This window comes from Neltuma alba, unplaced genomic scaffold (assembly GCF_004799145.2).
Source record: "Neltuma alba isolate B1F8T4 unplaced genomic scaffold, ASM479914v2 tig00011132_pilon, whole genome shotgun sequence".
NCBI classification, from domain to species: domain Eukaryota; kingdom Viridiplantae; phylum Streptophyta; class Magnoliopsida; order Fabales; family Fabaceae; genus Neltuma; species Neltuma alba.
Window position 1 is genome coordinate 28,469 of NW_021635868.1, and position 27,155 is coordinate 55,623.

Genomic DNA, 27,155 nt, shown 5'->3' on the forward strand with positions numbered 1-27,155 from the left:
TTACCGTTATTGACTGTACATAACTAAGTTCCTGATTCCCCTCTACATCCGACTATTTTAGCCAAATTTATGTTTTAATATTGCATGAGGGTTTATGATCTGACGTGGTTTATTCCTTTTGTGCTCTATCAATGCTAAATGAATGGTGTTATCCAGTCTGATTCGTCTTCAATCTATCTTCGTTAGTCTGTAGTTCAGATCCCGACCATTTTTTTAAATAAAATTATTTTTATATTCTTCTGGTTTTTAATATAGAATCTTAATTGTTGAGTTGATTTTGGTTCTAAATATAAGATTTATTTTACATATTTATCAATTTTTTCTAAATTACTTCTATGGACACTCTTTCAACCATAATCAAGTAAAAGAGGAAGAGAGGATGTTAAAGAAGATGATTACGGTGTTTTAGGAATGACATGACATATTTTTATAATTAACTAACTTATCTAACTATCTTAATCTAATTAAATTAATTAAATATATTTTATATTAAGGATTGGAGCAGTTTATTAAAAAGATGTGAGACCCACAGTGAAAAATTGGGTGATTAATGTGGGACTGACAGATTAAAAAAAAAAAAAAGGTGACTGTGAGACTTGTAATAAAATTTATGTGACGACAATTCAGTCGTGCCGCGAGGAGTGGAGTAACAAGGTTCTGGTTCTGCAAAACGATGGATCCAACGGTGGAATGGCAAAGTTATTTGAGGTGCTCTCAAAAGGAAGTGTTGGTTTCATGTAAAATAACTTAAACAAAAAGTGCTTGACAAATTTTTTTTACATATTTATAAAATTATGATTTGAATATAAGGTTATGTTGTCAGAGAAATGAGAAAAAGGAAATCAAAATCAAATCCACAACATATTTCTAGCATGTGGGGAGTCACAAGTCAAAGCATCAATTTAGGCCAAAGCTGAAAAAACAGATCCGAGAAAACTCTGGAAACACACTATCCCACGTCACGTGGTAACCCATCAGTGGCTCCTATCTTAGGGTGGCGGTGAACCACTGGTTCCAAGTCCAACGTCTATTACGCCTTGAAATTCCGATTCCCAATCAAATCGAGTCACCATGATTGCGGCCATGGCTGAATTTACTACTCTGCCCCGCTATCCTTCGCCCGCCTCTAACAACGTCCTGCGGCCTCAAGGGTCTTGCATTGCTGAAATTGAAAATGAACCCCAGCTTGTGCCTCGGGGCATAACTAGTTGGATTTCCTCCATTTCCCTGTCATGTACTCGAATTACCCAAATCCATTAAAATGATTAAAATGAGAAGTATTTACCAAAATACTACTCCTCCGGTCCTAATTATAAGACCCAATTGACTTATTTGAGGAGATTAAGGAAGTAAGTTAAGTTGGTTATTTATAATAAATAAGTGTTGTTATTCCTAAAATATTATTGCTAATTAAGTGTATTGACTAAAACTATCATTATTAGAAGGATTATCTTAAAAAAAAATGCATAAATATAAGAGAGAAAATGGACTGGGTCTTATAATTAGGACCAAATAAAAAGTCAAATTGGGTCTTATAATAAAGACCGGAGGAGTATAATTAAAATTAAAGAACGATTTTAAATTCGTAAAAAAGTTATTTTTAGCATGAACGACTTTATCTTATTATTCTTTTCTCTTTTCTTCAAATCATTTTCAATTCTAACATTAATTATTTTTTTTCAAATTGAAAAGCAAAAATCGTTCACTGAGTGAATGATTTTCTCATTCTTACGTGACTTATTTTTTCCTCTTTCTTCTACTTGTTATTTTTCTCCTCCCTCACTTCTATCCTACTCTCTCACGTTTAGATAGAGTGAATAAATAAAGTACGAAGATATCAAAATATGAAGATTCATAGGATTAAGGAAAAAAAATATAAAAATGCAAAAATCAAAATAAATAATAAATATAATTAAAAATTTGTGTACTTCATAATTTCAAATTTATAGCTAATCTTCTCAATTTTTTTTTTGGAAAATTTGATCTATACGATTTAGATAAAGTTTGTTACTACTTGAGAATTTTCTTTTAAAAACCATTTTATTTTCTATTCAATATTTGCAAATAAAAATCAATCAATCTTCTATAACAAATTATTACTTTTGTTTTTAAATATAATAACTAGTTAGAAATTCAATTTGATTCTAAATATAAAAACTTTAATTCTTGTTTTAAAATAATTCAAGGAATTAAATGTAACTTAACCCAATAAAATATGCTATCTCTAATAATTAATATAAGAACTAAATAACTAATTAGTAAATATTAAAAAAGTTAGTTATTTATAATAAAAAAATGTTGTTTTCCTTAAAATATTCTTATTAGTCGTGTCTGTTATAATAAAAACTCTTTAACATATACATTCACAATGAGGATTATTTTGGAAAAATATTAAATAAATATAAGAGACCGTATGGATTGAGATTTTATATTTAGGATCAAATTAAATCTTCAACAAATTTTTATATTTAAAATTGAAGGTACTAATTTGTTAAGCATTGATTTATTATAGAAGATGGATTGATTTTTTTATTTACAAATATTGAATAGAAAATGAAATAATTTTTAAAAGAAAATTCTCAAGTAGTAACGAATTTTATCTAAATCTTATAGATCAAATTTTTTAAAAAAAAATTTAGAAGATTAGTTATAAATTTGAAATTATGAAGTATGTAATTTTTTAAGGGTTAATATAATTTCTAGTTCCTTAAATTTGTTTTTATTTTAGTCTTAGTCCCTCTAAAGGCAAGATGATTCAGGTTTTTATTATATCATAGGGACTAATATTTTAAATGAAAAGAAATTTGAAGAACCAAAACTAATAGTTTAAAATTTGAGAAACTAAGGCTGTGTTTGGGTGACACCCTAAACCATGGTTTGGGGAATAAATCACCCAAACACCCACCCAAAAACCAAAACTATGGTTTTGGAAAAAGCAAAATTTTTTTGTTTTTGGAGAAAAAAAGGAGAGTGTGAGAGCCTATAGGATATGTATCTTGTTATTTTTTTATAAACATATTTTTTTATAAACATATTTAATCTTATATTTTATAAATATATATACATGTTAATTATTTATTAATTATATTATCTTATGTATTATTAATTATGTTAATAAAAAATATATTATTAACAATTTTATTCCTTCAAATTAAAATATATCATAAAATGTATTTTTTCTGTAATTATCATATTAACTTATATCTTTTTTTAGTAATTTGTATATATAAAAAGTGCTTTTGATAACAACTATCAAAACACTTTCATTTCTCAAAATCACTTTTTCATAAAATCTATTCTTTCCAGAATCTATTCTTCCCAGAATCTATTCTCCAGAATCACTTTTCCAAACCACGGTTTGGTTTCATCCAAACACATAAAACCAAAATGAGGATAAATTTAAAGGATAAAAAATTATATTAATCATTTTTAATTATATTTATTTTTTCTGATTTTTACATTTTTATATATTTTTTATCCTTAATCATATGAATTCTCATATCTTATTTATTCATTCTATCTAAATGTGAGAAAGTGGGATGAGGGTGAGAGAGGGGAAAAAATAAAAAAGTAAGAGAGGGGGATAAAAAAAGATGATGGAATGGGATTAGCTTTTCGACTTAAAAAAGGAAAAAACTAATGTTTGAAAATGACTTGATAAAGAAAAAGAAAAATGATAAAGTAAAATTATTCGTGTTAAGAATGACTTCTTCACAAATTTAATCAAATCTAGTATTTTAATAAATACTTTTCATTTTAAAGGATTTTGGAAAACTTTTTTGACTGTTCGCAGTATTTAGATAAATTTGCCGTCCAACGTCTGTTACGCCTTGAAATTCCAATTACCAATCAAATCGAGTCGCCATGATTGCAGCCATGGCTGAATTTACTACTCTGCCCCGCTATCCTTCGCCCACCTCTAGCAACGTCCTAATGAACCCTAGCTTGTGCCTTGGGGCCTAATTAGTGGGGTTTCCTCCATTTCCCCATCATCTACTCAAAATTTGTGGTCCCTGGGCTTGTAAGCTGAAAGCGAAGACTGAAAAGGAAAAAACTTTATTTGTTCCTTAATATTTGTTTATTTTTATTATTTTTAAAAAATGCAAAAATGACAGCACGAAAAAATATTTCACTGATATGATATATTTTCACTGATAACCAACCAAGTGGCATGAATACTCTCCAATAAAGTGAAAGGATATAGTTAAATCATATTTATATCTCAAATTGTTAGTTTTGTTTTTAATTTTACGAAAAATATATTTTCATCTTTTCTCAAAATTCTGCACTAGCATAGAATCAGAACTAGAGTCTGCAGAAGGAAAGGCAGCTCCGTTGCCCGGTCGCCGCTGTCAATCTCTCATATCCGTTGGCGATTCGTCTCAAGGAAGTAAAAGGTGTTTAGATGAAAACTAATTTATAGTTTTAAAAATAATTTTACAATATATATAGAAGGATTTGTTTTAATTCACAGGAAAGTGCTTTTTAGAAATAATGATGCTAAACACGCTGGCTCTCCACAAATTGCCAGCCTGTAAATTCGGGCAGCTACCCAAACTGCCCAGTTAAATCTCTCTCCTCTCTGTCTCAAGTCTCTCTCGTTGTCCCTCCCGCACTCTATTTAAACGTTTCCATCTGCTCCGCTTCCGTCCATTGGTTGCAGAATATCCCAGTGGTCCAACTGTTTCCGCACTCAAAGCCCTAGAAGCTTCTGCATCATCCATGGCTTTCACTCAGCAGATGCTCGCCAGCACAATGGCGGTGATACTCATCGTCCTTTCCGTTATCAGCGCTTCTCACGCTGCCGAGGCTCCGTCTCCCAGCCCTTCTTCCCCTGCTGTTGTCATTTCACCCTCCTTTGTCTCTGGCTGTCTTGCTGCTACTTTAGCCCTCTTTTTTGGATCTGCTCTCCGGATCTAAGGTTGGTTTCATCATGTCGGTAGTTACTCAGGAAACCTTTCAGTGTGGGCTGTGGCACTAATAGAGACTCAGTAGTAGCAACTGTCTCTCGATTTCCCGTGCACAGATTATATAATTATATCGATATTTGCGTTTTTTGGTTTTACGCGTGACTTGTTCCTATAATATTATATGTTTGCGTTCATAGATTGTGATATATAATCGACTTTCGGTTGTTTATTGTGATGTCTTTATTCTCCGGTGGAGGTCGATTGATCTCATTAAGCTGTTTAGGGTGGTTGATTTGACGTGAATTGATGAATATTCATATGGTTGGTTGACGACCACAGTCAAAGTGCATCTGAAAACAGTGGCTACAAAGCCTTCTTCTCGGAGATCAGAGGCCAGAGTATTCGCCACTGAATTCTGTATTCACGCATTTCATTTCCATCTTCAGCGAAATCGGTCAAATTATTTTAACGAGTTCTTTTCTGAATATGAAATCCTCATACAATTGTCAATGCAATTCGTAACCCATAGGCATAAGATAATCTTTCCACTGGTTTTCACCCCGATTTTTATCGCTTGCCTCAAACACAAACCCGCTCGAGAGCTTCAATCATCAATAGTGTTAGTTGAGGACAGACGGATAAATTCACGACTCCCTTATTATTATTATGTTTTTTTTACCAGCACGGCTCCCTTGTTATACCATTCATCTCCTTAAATTCTCGTTCGTGGTTATCATGGAAAAGAATGGACCTCACTTTCAAATGCTTTGCGAGTTGTGGACTTGTGGGATTGCCACTTTATTCTGTGGGTGACGTGTTTTCCATTGACCAGTTATGGCCTAATGTCATAGAATATGGCGCACTAATTAATTAGTGCACAATTCTATTGCAACTCAAACAGTTTTGGATTCCTTTCGTTAGGAGAACAGGCTTATTTTGTCCGCAACATCCCTGTCAGTCAACATTATATTATATATTTTCTGGCGGGATGTAATATAATTAGTGTGTTCGAACTTCGAATCACCGAGGGGTGTCGAATGATGAGCCCTGAGATGCTGATATCGATGGACGAGGAGAAAAATAAGCCAAAGAAAATACTTTTTCTATGGCCAAACGTGGAGGAAAAATGCTAAAACGAAAACCTTTCAAAAGTAGCAAAAGTTTACACTTTCAATATTTCCAAAAAATACTTTTGATATTCTACTATTTCAATATATCTACTACTTTTCTTTCTGTCCAAATCCAAACCAAAACTCGCAAGTTGGACTCCCCCTCGCCCCCGGGGGGCGCATCAGACAGTCGGTGAGCGGAGACAAGTTTTCCATTCTGTATCATATAGGCTTTGTTTGGTTCAACAAAGGAAAGGGGATGGAGGTGAATTAAGGGGAGGGAAAGGAGAGAGGAAAGGGTACGAGTTTGGTTTGGTTGGAGGGAAAGAGAAGAGAGGGGGATTTCTTATTTGGTTTAGGAAAAGAAGGGAGGGGAGCTAATTATAAGTTGACAAATATATCCCTATCTCTTTATTTATATTCTTTTATTATTTTATTATGATATTTATATCATAATTATCATTTTTGAATTTGTGAATATAAAAAAAACCATATACTTTGAAACATAACAAATAGGTTATAAATAATCATATATCAAAATAAATGTCAATAAAAAATTATAGTCTTTAACATATTATATAAATTATAAATAAATTTATGCTACAAGTTTTGAACTATTCTATCCTAATTACATAACATGTGCAACTACACATACTATGTTAGATATTACATAGAGTTCATCCTCTAAAAAACCCTAAGAGGATAAACTTGAAAAGACAGGCAAAAGGAAAGAGGGAGGGGAGGGGAGCACTAAATGACGAAATTTTTTTCCTCTTCTCCTCTCTATTTTTTTGAACCAAACACAATTTTTTCTTTCTTCCCCTCCCCTCCCCTCCACTCCCCTCTCTTCCCTCCATAAACCTTCCAACCAAACAATACCTTAAGAAAAAATCATGAGATATTCTAAGTACAGGACATCATTTTTATATTAATAATCACAATAGTCTACATATAATTAAATAATGAATTTTTTAAAAAGAACAATACTCCCTTTTATAAAATGTTCCAGGCATCTTATATGCTGATTAAGAAAAAATATTAGATTACTTTATTAGTTAAATATTTTAAATATTTCAATATGCCCTTATTAATTAAAGAAAGATACCCATCTAGTCTATTAATAAGATATTTACATGTATAAAGAAAAACCTTAAAATATTTTAATTCTTCATTAAAATTTAACAACTTTATAACTTTATCCTTACTTAAGATCTACAACTTCCAAAAAAACATAACTATTTATATTATAATAAATAAAGGACAAAATAATACATTTCCTGTTAAAAATTTAATGAAATAACTTACAAATAGAACCAAGAAAAATTGTTTCTCTCCCCCTTATAAATAGGTATTTTGTGCAATCTCATGATTATTGGAGTCTAGGCTTAGGACTAATTTAGGATGACTAAGCAAGCTGCAAACAGCCAAGCACTAGGTACTCCAATATTTTTTCAAAAAAATATTAAATATTCTTCCTTTATTATATCGTATATTCTGCAATTTGAAATGTTTGGGCAAGGAGCCCAATTATTGATTCAAGAGTTAACGAATTCATGAGGTCGACACAAATAACTGATACAACCTCCTGGTTGAGGCGTCCACCGACAAAACCTGGATCATGCCAATGCTAGCCTATGGGATGAGGCATGTTATGTATGCTCTGGCTTCTCCCCCGTCAGACAACCTTTGTCTTGTCCAAGATAGTTCAACATATGATGAATTCACGGGGGAAACTGGATATTCAAAAGGGAGGCGATAGGCCAGAACAAAAACTTGTTGCTTGGACAAGTCAATGCTTCTCAAATCTCAATCCTGTCTTCCTATGTTACAGGTAATGCTAATTCATTTGGGAGGTCCAATCCCACACGTTTCTCACGTACAAAGCTGTCACTTGTTATGCAGAATGGTTAAAAATCACCAGGTGAAAACCTCTAAATGGCTGGATAACTTAATGTCTGAGGTAGTAGAGTGCATCGAAGCCTCGGAAGGGAATTGTGGAGTGTGGACCATCAACAAATCTGTGGGAAAGGTGCTTTATACATCCTCGAGAACGAAGAAGATTGAAAATTCCACAAATAGTACAAATATCTAAAGAAAGATATCACACACTGTTCAGGGATTTTGCGGGAGAAAAGTATGAATATTTAACTAGGGTTTGCAACTCAACCGCATATCCAACAACGAGGTCCATTACGTTGAAAGACCAATGCAAATATTGCCGTTTGGTTCCGATCGCTTATTTTTGTTTTGAGGCTGTTAAAAGCCAATCGGCAGTTCAAGATTCGTCAAAAGTATGGAAGTTCAGAGGCAATCTGTTTCCTGAGCAGTTGAAATTTTTGGGTTTAACTGATGCAGCCAAGCGATAATGATCTCGGCGCTTATTAGAGCTTAACCTCAACACAAGTGTAGAAGGAAGCAAAGCAAAGACAGCTCATTTTCACAATCTCACAGGAAAAAAAAACATACGATACAACAGCAGACATGCACTGAAAAGAGGGCACTATGTATGCCCTGCTCGTATAGCTACAAAGTTTGGATTGATGGCAAAAAGCATTGAAGCTTGCGCATCCATTGTTGTGAAACTTTGAGACGCCAAATTGACAATTCATCCACAATTTCCTTTTAAAGGTAAACATGATTTACAGAGACAACTAGATATTACGAATCCACATCATCTTCTTAGTAATATATGAAGTAATAGGCATACTCATTGGCTGGGTGCAGGAACAGTGTCTTCCGCAGTCATTGACTCTGGTGGAGGAGACTTCTTTGTAAGAGGTTTGGGGAAGTCAACATCTTCTTGTATACAACGCTGTTGAGGATGTGACAAGAGTATGCACATGTGGCGGAAAATGACGCGTACTAGCCCTTGCCCACTTTCCAAGATATAGCCCTCATATTCACTCACTTGTTCAAGGGCTTCCACAAGGGTATCATAGACTGCCTGGGGACAATTTTCTGGTCCAGGTTTGTCATGGAGGTACATCACATCCAGAGTGAAAAGCCTTTGGTTCGAAGACCATTGATGTATGGGTCGCACTGATGATCGACAGTAGATGAGAATCTGAGAGAAGGATATTATATATCAATATATCATCCATCAATACATACAATTAAACCTATAGAAAGCCACCCTATTCATAATTTATAAATAGTATGACTCACTTCAGGTTTTGTGCGAAGCACAAGACCCAACCTAGTTAGAACTCATATAAACAAAATATAATTTATAAGAAACAAGCAACCACAATTCACAGAGACATAACAACGAGGTTGCATGCAACTAACCACTCTGAAAATACGACTCTGCACACGAGATTTCTTAGCTTCATGAGCAGCAACTCTGAACAAATTAGTAAGATCTGGTTGGCCACTGGACGAAGTAGCTGAAAGCCCCCGCATTGCAGCAATTGCAGACTCAACATCATTGCTAAACTCTTTCTTGAGCTGTAAATTATTAGAAGACATGAAAAGCTAGCACGATTAATCCAGACTTCAAATAGCTTCTTAAAAAGAAACAAATAAGAATGTTTTGTAGAGCCATATTTACATAGGAAAAGCATGAAAGATGTTATTTATCCATTGCTACATAGATTATCTCATGTACAAATAACACATCAAGCATCGACAAGAAGAAAATATGCAGATATATTATCATCAGTAGGCATGCCAGGGCAGCTTATAACACTAAGACATTTAATGCATCCTTCAAAACAGTAGTTTGTTTATTTTCATAACTACAATATTATAGAAGCTAATAATCAATATGCAGGACTGGGCAGCCATTTTTTACAAAAAGAAACTGAGTATTTGGGGTTTCCAACTGGTGATAGATGTGCCAACGTCATGAAGCTTTGAGCTTCCAACGATATAGTGCAATGAAGAGTGAAGGCTACAAAGGCATCCATGATTCCATGAATCACAATGGAACCATTAATGTCTCAAAAAATTAAAGCACTACAAGTAGCTATAAGAAATAATAAGATCTCATTCTTCATTTTGTCATGCTGATGCAAAAACAAGTTCCAGAAAACTTTAACATCGTTTTTCGAAAAATAAATTCATAAGAACATGTCTATAATTCTTTGCCCCCATTTAGGCCTGTCTCACAGTCCACCGTTGATTCCCCTCCAGGAGATGTCCCCCCCCCCCGGGGGGGGGGGGGGAGGTAGAGGGGTAGCTTCTTACATTAAATTGGGGGATCACCACGCTCCTCTTTGTCTGTGGTTGTGGTAGGGCGCCCTTGTGCTCGCCTGCATGTGTGACTCCGCATAACGTATAGTAACAAGCAACAAACAAAAACAGGAGAGGTGTATAAACCATGAACATGGCTTATTTCAAGTTGTTCCTAAAATCTTAAAGCAAACTACTTTTTTTCATTTAAACTGTGCACGCAGGAGTTCAGGACTAAACTCTAAGTTCACTTTTCAATCAGCAAATAAGCATAACAAAGAACTTGCAAATTAAAACATCGAAAATGGATGTCCCTCCCCATCCTTATCTTCTCTCGATCTTCCATTTTCTTAGGTACCAAAGACATGAATCGGATGGAAAATTAGAAAAAAAGGTGGTGCAAGAAGAAAAAAGTGAAAGTGTTATCTGAAATTGGGAAGGAAAAAAACAAAGGGAATATACTGGGCACAGATAGGAGGGGAAGGGTAAGGCCGAGAGATTTCTTTGCGCCTTTGACTGCATTTGTTATCAAGAAACAGAAAGGCAAAAGGGACTTTACCCAAGAAGCAGACTTTCCGAGAGCGACGAATGCAAAACGATGTTCAGGATTGATGGTTAGCTTGGCATTAACAAAGAGAAGGACGGCTTGCTTGATAGAGTCCAACCTGGTGAGTGGTCGGCCATTAGAACCAGTAGCCTTCAACTCGATAAGGGATTCAGGATCCACATCCACACAAATAAGTATATCTTCGTTTCTTAGGGGTCCTGAATCCAGCACATACTTGCTTGCTCTCGCTGAACTATCTCCCTCGATCCCCTCCATCTCCTCTCTCCTTTCTCCGTCTTCGTATCTGGATTTCACAGACGAAACGCCAATGGTGCTTCTTTTGTCGCGTTTCCGTCTTCTTCTTTTTTCTTTTTTTTTAAATAATTTTCAGGACTCAAAAACTTTCTTTTAAATATGGACGGAAAAGAATCGAAGACCGTGTTTAAAAAAAAAAAAAAAAAGAGAGAGAGAGAGAGAAATCTCAGTTGTTTTAGAGTTGAATTCTTCTGTACTTTTTATATCTAATAAGTAAAACATACATTTTTTAAGGAAAAAAAAAAAGAGCAAGATATAAAGAGCATATATTATCTTAAATTATATTTTTTATTTTTATTTTTAAATTTTAATATATTCATGCAAGATATATATTGCTTATAATTAAAGAGATTATACCAATTATATGAACCAAAATATATATTAATTAATTACTGTAAATTGTAAATGGAGAGTTGGGACGGATGACTCATGACTGAACTCCGTTCTTATTAACTAAATAATCACGCTTTGACTGAATTAGTCAGTGTGTGATTATTTAGTTAGGAATCTTACCCATATAAAAAGCCCCGGCTAATGCCACTGGTGATATCCATCGAATGCTTTAGTCAATTAAGTTGTGTAAGATTGACAACATCCCTAGAATGCTTCCCACTTCATTGTACGCCTAGTTGGCTTTATCAGCTTCTCATAAATAAAGAACAAGTCTATTTGGTTATGGTCATTTCTATAATTTTCATCTTCTTAACATGAGCTTCATGTCTTCGCTCTCTTATCAATCAGCGATTTTAGATGGTGCTTTCTACAAGGGATATTCTTCACGGGCACCTTCTGCAAGGTTTCAGGGAACGTGTTATGCGAAGCAAAAAAAGAAACAACGGAACATACTTCCACAGTTTTAAATCATGGTTGGAATGATGCCTCGGGGGCTTTGATTGCCGTTCACATCCTGTGCCGAACTCAAAAATCATTGTCATCATGATGAATCAGGCAGCGAGGGGACGGAGACAATTACAAACATATTTGGGATTCGAACAAGACATAACCATCATTTAATATACTTTTATAGGGAACTAAACTTAGAGAAGTTGCATCACAGTATCGCGCAGACACAGGGAGGTGGAGAAAACGCAGCCATTAGGACAGATACTGTTAAAGTGATGACCTCTTATGATGGTCCATTTAATCCTGGCAAAGGCCTGAGGAACTAAGACATCAGTGGCCAAGGAACAAGAGGGTCAACATCCACTTTGTTAAATTTCAGAGAATTTGGTCCATCAAAGCTCTTTAGCTTGATTATGATCTTAAGGAGAAAATATTCGATGGCTAACTATGCAATTGCAAACTTAATTTTTGTTCATGTTTTCAGGTGGCCAATTTCAAAATTGTTCATTGTTATCTTTGTTTGATCCTTTATCTTTGTCAACATCACCCGTGAGCTTAAGCTCCGTCCGCTCACTCATCCTTCATTTTTTCTCCCAAGATGCCTAGCTTCCATCCCATGAGAGATGCATTCATTTTGTTGTATTATTATGGCATCAATAAGAAACCAGGTATTTCCAAAAAGTGGAGGATTCTGACTCTTACGAGTGCAAGTCACAGTCCAATCATCGCTTCGACCTGCCTCATCAGACCCAGACTACTATCCAGACAGACACATTTACAGGCATTCTACGTGAAGAAAAGGGGAAAATCTGAAGGTTATGGAAATTAATGTAGCTGCCTTAAATTTGAAGGGAACCATAAACAGGTAGGTGGCCTCCAATCGTGAAGAAACAGCTAATTACATATTGGCACCGTGCAAAAGGTGGCTTGTTTAGATATGAATCAACAAACACCCGTGTCTGACTTGAGTGCCGACTAAACAAAACACCAAAAACTGAATATCACCAGATATTGTGTCTTGAAACTAAACGCATCATGTTTCAAGGATCTTCGACCGGTTTTCCATTTTGGCTCCAAGCGGCAGTCAGGTGGCTATCGAATCAGCCCCTGCTGCTGACTCTATTATGGAGCCATACGAAATAGCTACCTCATCGATTCAAAAAAGAAACAAATAAAAATACTATATTATTGATATCGTGCTAGAGAGATGAGAATGTAACCCCAAACAGGCAAAGAGAGAAGAATCCCACTCGCGGAATATGAATTACACAGCGGCGGAAGGATCGATCGACTCAACCACAGATACAAGCACAACTGCAGTGAGCAGTATTGAGTAGCATCTTAAATACCCAAAGGGGAACCCTAAAGCGTTCGTGAATTTACCGAAATACCACCGTCTGGACTGGTTCATTGTGGCCCTTTAATATAAGTTTGGGCCTGGGCATTGTCCAAAACAAGTTTGGCACTGATCCAGGTCCATGGCCAGGAAGCTTGAAACGTCAGGAGAGATAATTACCGAGTCGCCATGTCTGACTTGTCATGTGGGTTGGTGGGTTCGGTGCTCTTGCTGTCGGTGTCTTATTCCTAACCACGTTTTTGTAGCGGGCGAGAAGAGAGCCTGCATCGAGTCGAGTCGGTTTAGATTGACTCCAGACTATTTAGATGAGAGACTCTTTATTATATTTTTGACTTTTCGGTTCTTGTTTTGGTTCGGCCTCGCGCTAAATATATTGGGGGGAAAAAGAAAGCCACACGCCTTTCTATTTTCTTATTATTCTGGGCATTTCGCTCGTCATTCTCAACTCTTGCTTCTTTGCAAAGCATCGAAGCTTTAAGTTTTTTTTTTTTTCATTTTCTAAATCAGTTTCGGTCGATCGGCTGTAGAATTTCGGAACAATGAACTCTACCACATGTCCTGGGATTAGTCCCAGCGCCAACTTACGTGATTCCAGTTCTCATGGCTTGGATCGTCAACTTTCGGTGTAAGTCGCTGATGATGAGTTGTTCTATTAAATAATATCGACACATTTATCTGTCTTTTTTGCAAGATTGATCTATAGGAATATATTGTTTGCTTTATCACTTGTTTACTTCGATTAACGGATCACGGGATGTAAACTCTTTCGTAGACTCTAATTTTATACATCGCCGTAATTTTATTGCCTTTAATTCTGCGAAGGGATCATGGTTTTCTCATGCCTTCTCCCAGTTTCGTCAGGTTTGGTTCCTCATCTTACCAAAATTAAGATCATCAAGATATATTGTTCCAAATTGATTAAGAAATTCTCAAATTTCTATCCGCACATCCTGCCCTAAAGTTGCAATATCGAATGTGAGTTATTCTTAGCATTGGCGTAATTGATATTATTGCCGGTTTTACTGTTTGGTTGTTAAAAAATTGCTGCAGATCTTCTAGGATTTTAGAACTTTTAAGCTGTGGAGTTTGAAAATGTTCTATCAGTCAGCCATTAACATGTATCGTTTTCAATCATGTGTGCTCTGCTTTTTGCTCATGTCTCAGTTATTTTTGTGAACATCTGAAGTTTTGCCGTGAAACAAATATCATACGCTCAATGGTGTTCAGTTTTCTGGATTTTGTGCTGACTTAGTAGCTAAATATTAACTTGATAATTTGATTAATTTTGCAATCATCCGGAAACGTTTTAATAAAAAAAGTTGGTTGCTGATAAGTATTGTGTTGCTCGACTACTTTTGTCATTTTAGTCACTATTTAAAATCAGCTCCTCCGTTTGCAGACCCTGCTTTGGCGCGAGATATCTTACACATGTCCCAGGCCACTCAGGTCGTAAGAAGTCTACATCTCAAGCATCCTTGATTATGTGTCGTAGCCCAGTTGATCAAAGAAATGGTATGATGGGGAGAACTCTGTGTTGTGATCCCTTTAGCAGGAGAAACATAGGTCGGACATTTTGTTCTGTGGGTACATGCACATATGATGGCCCTGCTTTAGAATCACCCTCCCAGGTTATAGAAGAAAACGTTGGGGTGCTGCTTCTTAATCTTGGAGGACCAGAGACACTGAATGATGTTCAACCTTTTCTGTTCAATCTTTTTGCTGACCCTGTATGTTAGTTGACCCTTGAATGATTTCTGCTTTGCCTACTTTTGTTTGCTAATATTTTTCTTGCATTGAAATAGGATATCATTCGTCTCCCAAGGTTGTTCAGGTTCCTACAACGACCATTGGCTAAATTGATTTCTGTGCTTCGGGCACCTAAATCCAAGGAGGGATATGCTTCTATTGGAGGTGGCTCCCCTTTACGAAAAATTACAGACAAACAGGTGGGCTACACATTCTGTTCCTTTGCCTTTCTTTCTTTTTGGGCTTTCCTATAACCTTTAGCCTTCACTAAGAGGAACGCTATTACTTCCATCATTGTCTATCCTGCGTTCTGCTGATTAATGGTTTTGAATGTATTTGTGGCACTCTTGCAGGCACATGCACTTAAAATGGCTTTAGAAGCAAAGGGCCTTTCTGCTAATGTTTATGTTGGAATGCGGTACTGGTATCCATTCACTGAAGAAGCTATTCAGCAAGTAAGTCCACGCTCCTCTGGGTGGTATTTTAAAATTTAATCATTTATTGTTCTTATATTCCTGTAATTCATTGTTTTCCTTCAGAAATGAATGGCTTACAGGGTAGTTAATAAGGATCTTAAATCATGTATTCTGATATTCAGTCCATTAGTTTAGATTTGAATATGAAATTAAAAAGTTTGTTATATTTATGACTGACAGATTAAGAGGGATGGGATAACAAAGCTTGTGGTGCTGCCTCTCTATCCCCAATTTTCTATTTCGACAACTGGATCAAGTATCCGTGTTCTCCAACAGGCTTTCAGGTGCATATAACTCCTCTAACATCTCCTAGTCAAATCCGTAATTAATTTAGTTTGAATTTACAATATATTGATTCCTGATTTTTTTTCAATTGTCAGGGAAGATAAATATTTGTCCAGTCTGCCTGTTTCTATTATAAACTCTTGGTATCAACGCGAAGGATATATTAAGTCAATGGCAGATTTAATTGAGGAAGAGCTTCAGACTTTTTCTGAACCTAAGGAGGTGGGCTCTAGTATTGCATTGATTGATTTAACACTGTTCTCTTGAGGCAATAAGTGTGAAACTTTCATTATATGGACGCTGTATCAATCATTATTAACTTAGGTGATATTATGTGTTTGACTCCAATTTAATCCATGGTTTCTGTCTTTTATATATTATTATTTAGGTAATGGTATTTTTTAGTGCACACGGGGTACCTGTCAGTTATGTTGAAGATGCTGGGGATCCGTATCGAGATCAAATGGAGGAATGCATTTTCTTGATCATGGAGGAGTTGAAAGCTAGGGGAATCAATAATGAACACACTCTTGCTTATCAGGTCTGCTGTTAGATTTAAGCACTTTATTATCATATTGCTTTTCGTTTATCAATTTGGCTGATATTGCTTGATTGCTTGATGTCTACTGTCTGACTTATATTTTTGCTTCCTTTTTGTAACTCTTTTCTTTCTGGCTATTGTCATTCTTTGTTGGATGAAATTCCAGAGCCGAGTGGGTCCTGTACAGTGGCTGAAGCCATACACAGATGAAGTTCTTGTTGAACTTGGCCAGAAAGGTGTCAGGAGTCTGTTGGCGGTTCCTGTAAGGTAAAGTTATTTTGCCATTTCACTTTTAATTCCTATAGAATTAGTTCTAGGATTTGAGTTTTGACATATCGCCCTTATTATAACACTTAGAAATTTCTTTTTTAATTTTTCTTTTCTTTATAAATACAAGATCATGAAGTATTATAAGTTTAAAATTTCGAATGGCTAAGCACCAACTATATTCTTCAAAAGATCTTTATTTACAAAATACTACTAAATTTGTAGTTTCAAGATTTTAAGTGACAACTCACTATTAAAACATTTTATTTGTTTACTTTGAGATGTATTAGTTAATGAGTAGATTAGTTGCAGACGCCAAGAGACCAGAATTCTGCAAAGATAAAGTCTGAATTACAAGTTTGTTAGAGTTAAAATATTTTATTTCTCTTTTATCCCAGCTTTGTGAGTGAGCACATTGAGACCCTTGAAGAAATTGATATGGAGTACAAGGATTTGGCTCTTGAATCTGGGATCAAGAATTGGGGGCGTGTTCCTGCCCTCGGTACCAATCCTTCCTTCATTATAGATCTGGCTGATGCAGTAATAGAAGCTCTCCCTTCAGCCACAGCCATGTATTCACCAACTAGCTCCTCTGAAGTCGTTGAACATGATGATCTTGTAAGATATATAATCAAAATGGTCTTCGGCTCAATCTTAGCATTCATCCTGCTTTTGTCGCCCAAAATGATTACGGCATTCAGAAATAATTTCATCTGAAAGAATTAGAAGCTGCCTGCTGACTTTGATGACGCTGACGGTGGATAGTTGAGGCTTTTATCAACAGATTATGGATATACGTGTTTTTGGCAATTCCTTTGATCGTCCGGTGTAGACATCGCAAATGATGAAGCTAAACCTTGTCAGTAGTTTTGGTGCCTTCCTTTTTTGTTTAGTTTCCTCCTTTGTATAGTTTTCCGAGTGATACAGTTTACTTACCTTTCTTCTGATTTTTTTTGTGAGCATCGAACTTCATTATGATTTGTCGAATAAGAGTTAATTTTTGGACGTGCCCGTCTATATTGTTTCAGTTATCTGTACTCCAACATTCATGTATTGGCGCTTCCGTTCTTTATTTACCCTTAAATGAGCAAGAACTCTTTACTTTTATTTCATTTCTAAATATAAAATCTTATTTTGTTTTGTTTATCATATTTATTTTTTTTTTTAAGATAGTTCTTGTAATAATGATAGTTCTGGCCAATATATTTGATTGACGAGGATATTTTAAAAAAAAATAGCATCTATTTATTACAAATAATTATTTAACTAATTTTTTTAATCTACTCAAATTAACTAATAATTTTTATATTAAGGATATGATGTAGTATTTGGTATTATACACAATAGGAGTATAATTTTTTTTCCCATAAGCGTAGTAGTATACTCTTTGTTGCACAACAGACCACCATATTAACACACCATGTAAATTTACGAAAAAGGGCTAATTTGATGAGACTCACTGTGTACATGCTTCTAGAGTCCACGAAATGCGGACTTGATGTCTTGGTCAAAGAATTAGACTCCTCGAATTGAAACCCGTTACCCACCATAGGTAAACAAGGGAGAATTGGCGGTCTATCGCAGAAGTGTGTTCCCTTCCCTCAAGGCGTGCACTTTCTAGATTTTCCAGTTTTTATTTGTGAATAATGACCTTCTTCTCGCGAATGAGCAAGGTCAAATCATTTTTCATTATCCCCAATATGAAACAGTGAAGAACGAGGAAAAGAAAAGGGTGAAATTAATGTGTGTCTGAGACACCAGTTATTCCACGTAATAGGTTGCTGCTTTGTTTAGCCTGTGAGTAATCACACCTCATTTGCCTTCCGCTTACTGTTAACAAGAGATAACCCAATGGGTCGCAATGACCTCAGTTCCAGAGATGCCACAGTTTAATGTTGGCATGAAGAAGAAAAGGGCCATATGTCAAATTACCACTCACAAAAATTAATTCCAGCTCCAGTTGCCCGAAATATGAAAGAAATTAGTTACGCCTAAAAAGCGCGCACCACAACTTATGAGTCTACCATCGGCTCTCATTTATTTCCAGTCTAATCAACATACATAAGAAGCTTAAAGAAGTAGATGCAAGTCCAAAAGGACTGAAATTCCATAAAAGGTGGGCAGAACGACAGACAACAAATAACATGCTCCGATGTGATATGTGATCAACATTCCAAGACAATCATTCCCTTTGCAAAGTCTTCAGCAACGCATGCTACTAGTGTATTGCTTATTTAACATGAGGATACAGCTTGGTCACCAAGATATAAAGTCAGTAGACCTCACTTTGTCCACCACAAGAGGAAGTCCTTCCGCCTATTGATCTTCTTCTGCAACTGGAGGAGTCCATATAGTAAGGCCTCAGCAGTTGGCGGACAGCCCGGAACATATATGTCAACAGGAACTATTCTGTCACATCCTCGAACAACAGAGTAGGAGTAGTGGTAGTATCCTCCCCCATTAGCACAACTTCCCATAGAGATAACCCATCTAGGCTCCGGCATTTGGTCATAAACCCTGCAAGAACATTTTCAGTACCAACAACAGTGAAATTGAAGAACCTACTCAAAGTGGAAGATAGAATATGACTAAAGTTCCTACTTCCTAGGAACAGAAGTGAAGCTGAAAACAACATGAAATCTAATTCCTGGAGGGAGAGGAGGGATGAAAATGGGATAACGACCATAGAAGTTAAAATCAAAGCTATAGTAGAAATATCATACAGAATATGAGCCAGCAAAAGCATGAAATCAAAGTGCCAAGGAATCAAAGTTTAATCCTACAGGAATTTTTCAGTATTGAGAACGGTAAAATACAAGGAACTAGTTCCCCAAGGAAGAGAGTGATTAAAAAGAAAAAAATCACAGAAGTTGATGTCAGAACTCTAGCTGAAGTATCTAACACCAGGTAGATAGGATAACAGAATTATAATCGAGGGTTAACATCTTGGACACTCAAAAAAGAGGATGAAATGAAAGTGCAACTACAGCATCGTACAAGAAAAAAAGAGGAATAAATCAAAGTGCAAATGAAGATCTGTCTACCATAACAAGAAAAATCCATCAAAACATATGACACGCAGCATCGTTGGTTTGATAGAATATTAAGCAATAGGAGATTCTATCGCTCTGAAGTACAACACTATGTCTGAGAAAATCCTTCATTATATATGAGTATGGGGCCAAGGGGTAAAAATAGAAGTTCACTATTCTTGAATAACAAGCTACCAGCCCTGTCTCGTGTATTCCATTTAGTATTACCAACAACCACATGACTGCCTCCAAAAACACATGAAATCATTAGCTAGACTTCAAAAAACTATAGGTATTATTTAGCTCACACCCCAAGTACTGCAGATTATTCTTAGGATTCATTCAAGAAAGATGAGAGGAATAAGGATGTGATCGGAGGAATAAAAACATGCACATTTCACTTGTCCTACCATTCCCAAAGAAAACCAATTTAGCAGTGACTAACACATCCTAGCAAACAAAGATTTGTCACAAGAAACCCAAAACGGACTAGAGTTGTGCTCATAAAGTTATATATGTTCTACAGTGATTAATGATTCGAAATCAACAACGAGCATTGCTTTTGAATACCACGCAGTATAAATTAACAAAATGATATAATCACACAGGGAAATAATTCATGAATAATCCACATAAACTTAATTGACCTTCGTAAGCTCCACATGAATAGTATTGAGAATGAATCCAATTAGAACCAACAGTGAAACTAAGCAACATAGATGCCCAATGCTTAATCTGGAAAAAAAACTAGATGAACCGAATGGAGTTCATCAATCTGAACACAACCCAGCAGACCCTAAAATCCAGCTAAGGGCAAGATAAACATAACATTAAAATTAATTTTGATAATCAGAATCCAATTCCCGAAGAGTTTCTCAGCAAGCAGATTCATACGAAAAGGAGTTGAAAGGAAGGCAGAAATTGAACAGAGCGAAAGGGAGAGGGGGGCAAGAGATATACTTGCGGAGCGCAGGGGCCATCTTGTTGGTAAGAGTGCCAGCGACAATCATGCAATCGGACTGGCGAGGGCTGGGCCTGAAAATGATACCGAAGCGATCGAGATCGTAACGGGAGGCTCCGGTGTGCATCATTTCGACAGCGCAGCAAGCAAGACCGAAGGTCATGGGCCAGATGGAACCACGACGTGCCCAGTTGAGGAGATCGTCAACCTTGGAGATCACATACTCTGCGGCTTTGGAGAGACCGGGAGGGGAGGAAGCGGATGGGGGTGGTGGCCGAGCATACGGCGTCGGCGAGGAAGTGCCGGAGGAAAGAGAGGGAAGAGTGGTGTGGAGGGAAACTATACGTTGAGGAGACACAAGCTGCGGGAGGCGTGAGGAGGTTCGGCGGAGCAGAGCCATGGCGTCCGAGCGTCGGAGGGATGCGCTTTGATCCTGTCGTTCCCTCTCCTTCTTTAATGGGCAGCTACTTTTCCCCTCTGAAACCGACTCAAAACTGCATCCAATAAATTAATTTATCAGAAGAAAATTCACAGTCCATATGAAAATATTGATTATGATTTGTAAATTTACAATGTCAAAATAATTAAAATTTATATAATATTAATGTGTATATATATATATATATGAGAAACTCTAGTATTTATAAGTCATGGCTGCCTAGTTGGTATGAAACTTTTTATAGAAAATATAGATCCATAATCCATTATACTAATGCCTAAAGAGACGAGTTTTTAGGACAATAAAAATAATAATATTTAGGAAAAATGACAAAAAAAAAGTTAAAAATTTATAAATAATAAATAAAAAGTGTCAACAAAAATTTATTATCATTTACAAATTCAATACTGTTAACATCAAATAAAGTGTTATTACCAAACTTAGAATTTAGAATTTAGTAATTTACAGTTTCTTTTTTTATCATTCTCTTTGGTATTTATAAGTATATAATGTTTTTGTATACAAAGGGAAAACAAATGAAACTCTGTATTTATCCTAATATAGCAAGAAAATGGCTACAACGTGATCATTTTTTGGACCTGGTAGACATTTAAAAGAACAATTTAAAAAATGCATGAATAATTATAAGTTACGTAGTGCAAAGTTAACAATTAAACCAGGACCTTAAAAAAATAAATAACAATCGGATTCGTAATATATTCTCCCGTGAGATGTCAATTCGGAGACACTATCAGTGCGATGGGCTTGCGCCTACGAATTTAAAGGAAGGCACCTATTTTTCTACTTGTTTTTTTTTTCCCCCCGTTACAGAAGGCACCTTCTAGTTATTTCTAGCATCTAGGCACTCACGACTCATGAGTCATGAGATAGCGAAACGAATAACCCCTTCTATGCGCACCCACCAAGGCACCAACGGACTGCAACACCCAGCAGGATCTATAGGAAAGTCTTTTAGCAGCCCAATCCATGTCTATGCTCACCATGCCCAATACATGTTTATTCTCGCCAGGCCCAGAATGTTCTTTGTTACGGGGGTGTTGTTGAATTTAGTCATCATTTATTAAAAAATCAATAAATCCTTAATATAAACCTAATTATTAAGTTAATCTTAGTTCTAAATATAAGACATAGTTCTTATATTTATCAATTTTTTCTAAATATCCATATTGATACTCATTCAACTACAATCAAGTATGAGAATAAGCTAAATATTAAGGAATATGATTATGATGTTTTAAAAAAAACATGTTATATTTCTTATAATTAACTAACTTATCTAATTCTTTTAATCCAATTAAATTGGTTAAATAGGTTTTATATTAAGGATCGGGTGAGTAATAAATTACAGGATGAGACAATAGGAGCAATAACATCACATGCTCGTCAACTTCGTGTTGTTGGCCATAAAAAAATCAACCTCGTGTAATATTGCAGTACAGCATGTATCACATAAATCTATAAATCAAAACACAAACCAAAATCATGGCCAAATAACTGACCTAAACAGCTGGCCACGTGATTAAAAAGAAAAGAGTTAATCTTAATCCCTCTTTTTTGATTTCAAATTCACAAGGATCTTAGTTTAGGGGGGTCATAATCTCATATTCCGCAAATTTCAGGCAAGTCAGCCCTCTTCATACGTGATGTGTTTTTGTATGTTAATACATCCCCCCCCCCCCCCAAAAAAAAACCGACGGTATAATCGTCAACTGGGCATTCACTGCTGCTTCATTTTTGTAACCATCCATTTGGTCATTCCATCTAATTATATTTTTTATAATCCTTCACATTAATTTCCAGCTCTTGTAAATAATACAGCGTAATTTTCCCTTGGTTTGTTCATAACCAGAATTTTACTGTTCTTGATCGAAATTATGGTCAGATGGAGTATTTTTTATACCTTACATTTATCATTTTTGAGCCACTATTTGTTTAATAGTTTTTATTCTGTTAATCCAAATCATCCTGTTATCATATATTCATATGTAACAAACAACTCCTGACGCTCATGGCAACATATTTAAATATTTTTGTTCCTTGAAGAAGCAGATTTTTCTTTGACAATATATTTAAACTTAGTTTAGTTTTTTCATTCCTGCCAAAATTAAACCTCGAGGAAGGATGACTGAATGTAAGTGCAAAGCATATTTTCAGAAATCTCCACAATTCAAATTGAGATCCAACCGCATAAGTAAATTGACAAAAAGGAATACATAGGATGCGAGATCTTCTTGTTCACTCTCAGCAAGTGCTTTATGCTCACAGCTTGCAACTTTTACCGCCATAATGATTTCATTCTTTTCATCTTTTGTTTTTATCTGTCCACCGCATAAATCATTAACTTGATTTTCTTTTCAACTGTCCATGACTGGTAAAATTATTTCTAACACAAGCCGCAGAGAAAAAGGCTCATCCAATCTAACTAAATTATAAGATTCGACTGCAAGCTCTTTTATGAGAAATTACAATGAAGTATCATCTAAGAAAATTAAATACAAACTATCTCTTGAGATTATTAAATTATTCCGAAGTTTTAAGAGATTTTATTGTAAGAGATTTTATTTGTTTAATTACTAAATTATTATTATTTTTTAAACTACACATTAACAACTGAAAGTGCAGTGATTAACAACTTAAGGTATAATGATTAACAACTATCACGACAATCATTGACAACTCATATATTATATTTTTGTGATGCTCTAAAAAAATATATTATTAATACCTGTCATAATAATTGTTAATCGTTATAGTTTAAGTTGTTAACTGCCACTCTTTCAGTTGTTAATGCATACTTTTAAAAAAATAATTTGATAATTAAATAAATAAATTCTCTTACAATGAAGTCCTTTAAGATTTCAAAATAATTTGATAATTTTAATATTTACATTTAATTCTCTCTAGTGAGATCTTTTCGCAATTTTCTCCACTTTTAATTTATTCAAATCACACTGTTCAACGAGTCACTAAATATGAACAGGATTTAAAAAGACAAGGAAAGAAGTAAAGAAGGATCCTCACCAAATATGACTTTTAAGTGATGCCAAGAAAAATCATATTCACAGACATCCATAAATGAAGCTAAAACTCTTGTCCAGGTCCTTTAATAATCTGCGCCAATCTCAAATCATTTGAGATTTCAACTAATATCTGTGAAGCTGAAAATTTAAAAGTTAAAACCTTTTTAATAAATATACTTTTTGGAATTCAAATTTATATTCTTTTTCTTACATATGAGAATGCTCATTATTTCAACTAATAGTTGTTGACGTCACGTTTCAACTATATGTTATAGTTATATTATTATGCATCCTAATTGAACCCGTGTATCCAATCTCTTGGAGATTTTTCACCTATACGAGGAAATCTAGTAAGGTGTTTTTAAACATCAGCATAGCAACTTAGCTCATTAATAAAAATAGTTTCGGTTACTTTTTTTTTTGTTATGAACATCATATAATATTACGTGACTCAATTTCATTGAGACATTCAATTACATATGAAACCTTTTTTTCTTATTGCCCTCTTTCTAACTTTCTCTTGCTCTAATTCTTCGTCTCTGTTATTTATTTCCTTGTCATCTCATGACTTCTAATATTCAAGGCATGCTGCCAGCGCGAGTTTTCATCAAATTCTTGGGGCAAAACCCTCCTTAATTTCAGAAAACTACAATGGAATTTTAAAAGGAGGTAGGTGTGAAATTCCCTTTTTACCCATACATTTTACCATCACGGTATACGTGTTTTATATCTATTCTATGTACTATTCCTATATTTTCTGTTCTCTCAAATCTCAATGATCAAATGGTTATATGTAGTGTTACAAAAATACATACAGTGTATTTATTAGTTGTTGATAACAGAAAAGCACGTTAAGTTTAAGCATGGGGCAGAAGCACAATTAAAATAGATCCCATATATATATAGACACGTATAATGAATCCTGAAAATGATGAACATTAAACATGGTAAAATATTTTTTCAGCAAGGCCTAACATAAAATATTATTTGTGCAGTTTTTTTCTTAAAATATTTCTGAATTAAGAAGAAAAATTAAGCATTCATTTTTCGGCCAAATTAACTAAAGCATGCTTAAAGCCAATAAAATGTTACTTCTTCCTTTGATCTGATTTGAATAATTAGGAAGTTTACAGTACAATCTACAATCTTTTGTAAGGATAAAACTAACTATCAATTCGGAAGGGGATGCTTTAAGTGCTGAACTTTGGGGCTGTCTTCATGGTTTGAAAATGGCATGGGATGGAGGTCATCGACGTGTCCTTTTGGAGACAGATGCAACAAATGTCATTGAGCTCCTGGCAACTGAAACGAGCCCAGATCATACTGACTATAAATGTCATCGAAGAAGTCCGGGCGATGATGAACAGGACTGGGGGTTCGCATTAACCACGTCCACAGATCTAGGATGAAGCTGCAGACTATCTTGCCAAACAAGGACTTAACGCTTTGCATGGAATCACTTCATTCATGAAGCACCTCCTGATTTAGCTGTAATTCTGTATAAGACTTGCCTAATGGGAATGTAGCACGTAGACTGTAGTTGGGTTGCTTTGTTATCAAAAAAAAAAACTACTATCAATATATTTTCTCTATACATCAATCTAGCTTCCTCCCCCCCCCCCCCCCATTATTATTAAAAAGCGTCATTAACTGAGTGGACACCTACAGTCCATATTGTCGACGCACTGAAATATACATAGTTAAAGGCATTTATTCAAATTTCCTAACTAGCAATTTCAATATCAATCAATTATTGAGTATGAAAATAAAATTCCATCACATCAAAGCTTCTGACAGCGACTGCTTAGCTAGTAATTAGCATTATGTAGCATATGCGTTCCTCTATTTCTCATTATTTATATTATAATACTAAATCATATTAATATAAGAGTTAATGAATATATTAATGAAATCTGTTTATCAGTTATTATAATAAATAGATATTATATTTTTAAAATATTTTTGTTAATCACATATATTAGTTAGAATTATCATTTGATAGAACATTTTAATATATGCAGCTACTACAAGAACTACTTTAAAAAAAAGATAATATTAGAGACAAAATAGATTGGAGTTTTATACTTAAAACCAAAGTAAAAGATAAACTAGTCTTATACTACTTCTACTTCCAGTCCTGAATATAAGAACTCGTTTGACTTTTATTTTGATCATAAATATAAGACTCTAATTTATTTTGTCTCATATATCTAGCCATTTTTCCTCAATATAATCCTTATAATCTAGTAGTTCCAACCAATATACTTGATTAATAAGATATTTTAAAAAAATAACACCTATTTATTATAAAACTAATTTAACTTGTTTTTGAATATATTTAAATTAGTTATTAACTCTTATATTAAGATTAGAGGTAGTATTGAAAACTAAAAGTTGTGTTAATTATACTGTGTCCACTTATTCCAGAGTCAGTATGACACGAGGTGCATTGTTTGTGGCATTTGATGTAATTTTACATTTCACACACACAAATTATGCATATTCATCAATGCATAAGACGTGCTAATTGAAATTGTAAAAAAAGCTTGACTCTTTTTACGACAATTGTTTTTGGTTAAAAAAAGATAATTTGATGTAAAAGATGCATTAGACAAATAAGTGTTAATCCTTCAAGAAAAACCTCATTATACAACGCTTAATAATCCCTTTTGAATTTTAGATTTGCAAAATAATTTATTTAATTATTAAAGGACGAATGCCACGTCCCCTTGTTAACGTATTAACGTTGAAGAGAATAATTTGAAAAATTATAAATTTGAACGTGACATAAAAGATTAATCATTAACAAAGTTTAATTACGCAAGAAGCCGTATTCAGACAATTAATGAGAAAATAGTTTCTGAAGTCCTTTAACGTTTTTGACCCCAAAAAGAAAAAGCTATCGAAAAAGGGGGAAAAAGCATGATTAATTGTACTAAATGCCAAATGATATTTTAAATTAAAGAAATAAAAAAGAAAAGAAAAACCCGGTAGGACTTAGGACTTAGCTAGGATGGGTCCCCACGGCCACATGGCACTGGGAAGAAGGGAAGCAGAATCTCAAAAGCGGATGATGGGGCAGGGATGCGGGAGCAATTTAATGCTTATTATTA

The 27,155-nt window shown here is 34.8% G+C and overlaps 3 protein-coding genes across 3 annotated transcripts; 1 reads left to right on the plus strand and 2 right to left on the minus strand.

Annotated features, from left to right (window-relative positions):
* Positions 1-8,406: 8,406 nt before the first annotated feature.
* On the minus strand, positions 8,407-11,089 carry LOC114761729 (uncharacterized). The gene is made up of 3 exons (XM_028951155.1): positions 10,752-11,089; positions 9,308-9,466; positions 8,407-9,083 (listed from the first exon to the last, which is right to left on the minus strand). Exons 1-3 carry the CDS (start codon positions 11,013-11,015, stop codon positions 8,727-8,729), a joined length of 780 nt encoding a protein of 259 aa, XP_028806988.1. The 5' UTR covers positions 11,016-11,089; the 3' UTR covers positions 8,407-8,726.
* A 2,517-nt stretch (positions 11,090-13,606) lies between these two features.
* Positions 13,607-17,586, plus strand: LOC114761723 (ferrochelatase-2, chloroplastic). Its single transcript, XM_028951150.1, has 9 exons — positions 13,607-13,879; positions 14,654-14,981; positions 15,057-15,200; positions 15,354-15,455; positions 15,657-15,760; positions 15,857-15,983; positions 16,150-16,302; positions 16,469-16,569; positions 16,968-17,586. Exons 1-9 carry the CDS (start codon positions 13,794-13,796, stop codon positions 17,284-17,286), a joined length of 1,464 nt encoding a protein of 487 aa, XP_028806983.1. The 5' UTR covers positions 13,607-13,793; the 3' UTR covers positions 17,287-17,586.
* A 955-nt stretch (positions 17,587-18,541) lies between these two features.
* LOC114761725 (NADH dehydrogenase [ubiquinone] iron-sulfur protein 7, mitochondrial) lies at positions 18,542-21,039 on the minus strand. Its single transcript, XM_028951152.1, has 2 exons — positions 20,562-21,039; positions 18,542-19,086 (listed from the first exon to the last, which is right to left on the minus strand). Exons 1-2 carry the CDS (start codon positions 20,960-20,962, stop codon positions 18,852-18,854), a joined length of 636 nt encoding a protein of 211 aa, XP_028806985.1. The 5' UTR covers positions 20,963-21,039; the 3' UTR covers positions 18,542-18,851.
* Positions 21,040-27,155: the final 6,116 nt, after the last annotated feature.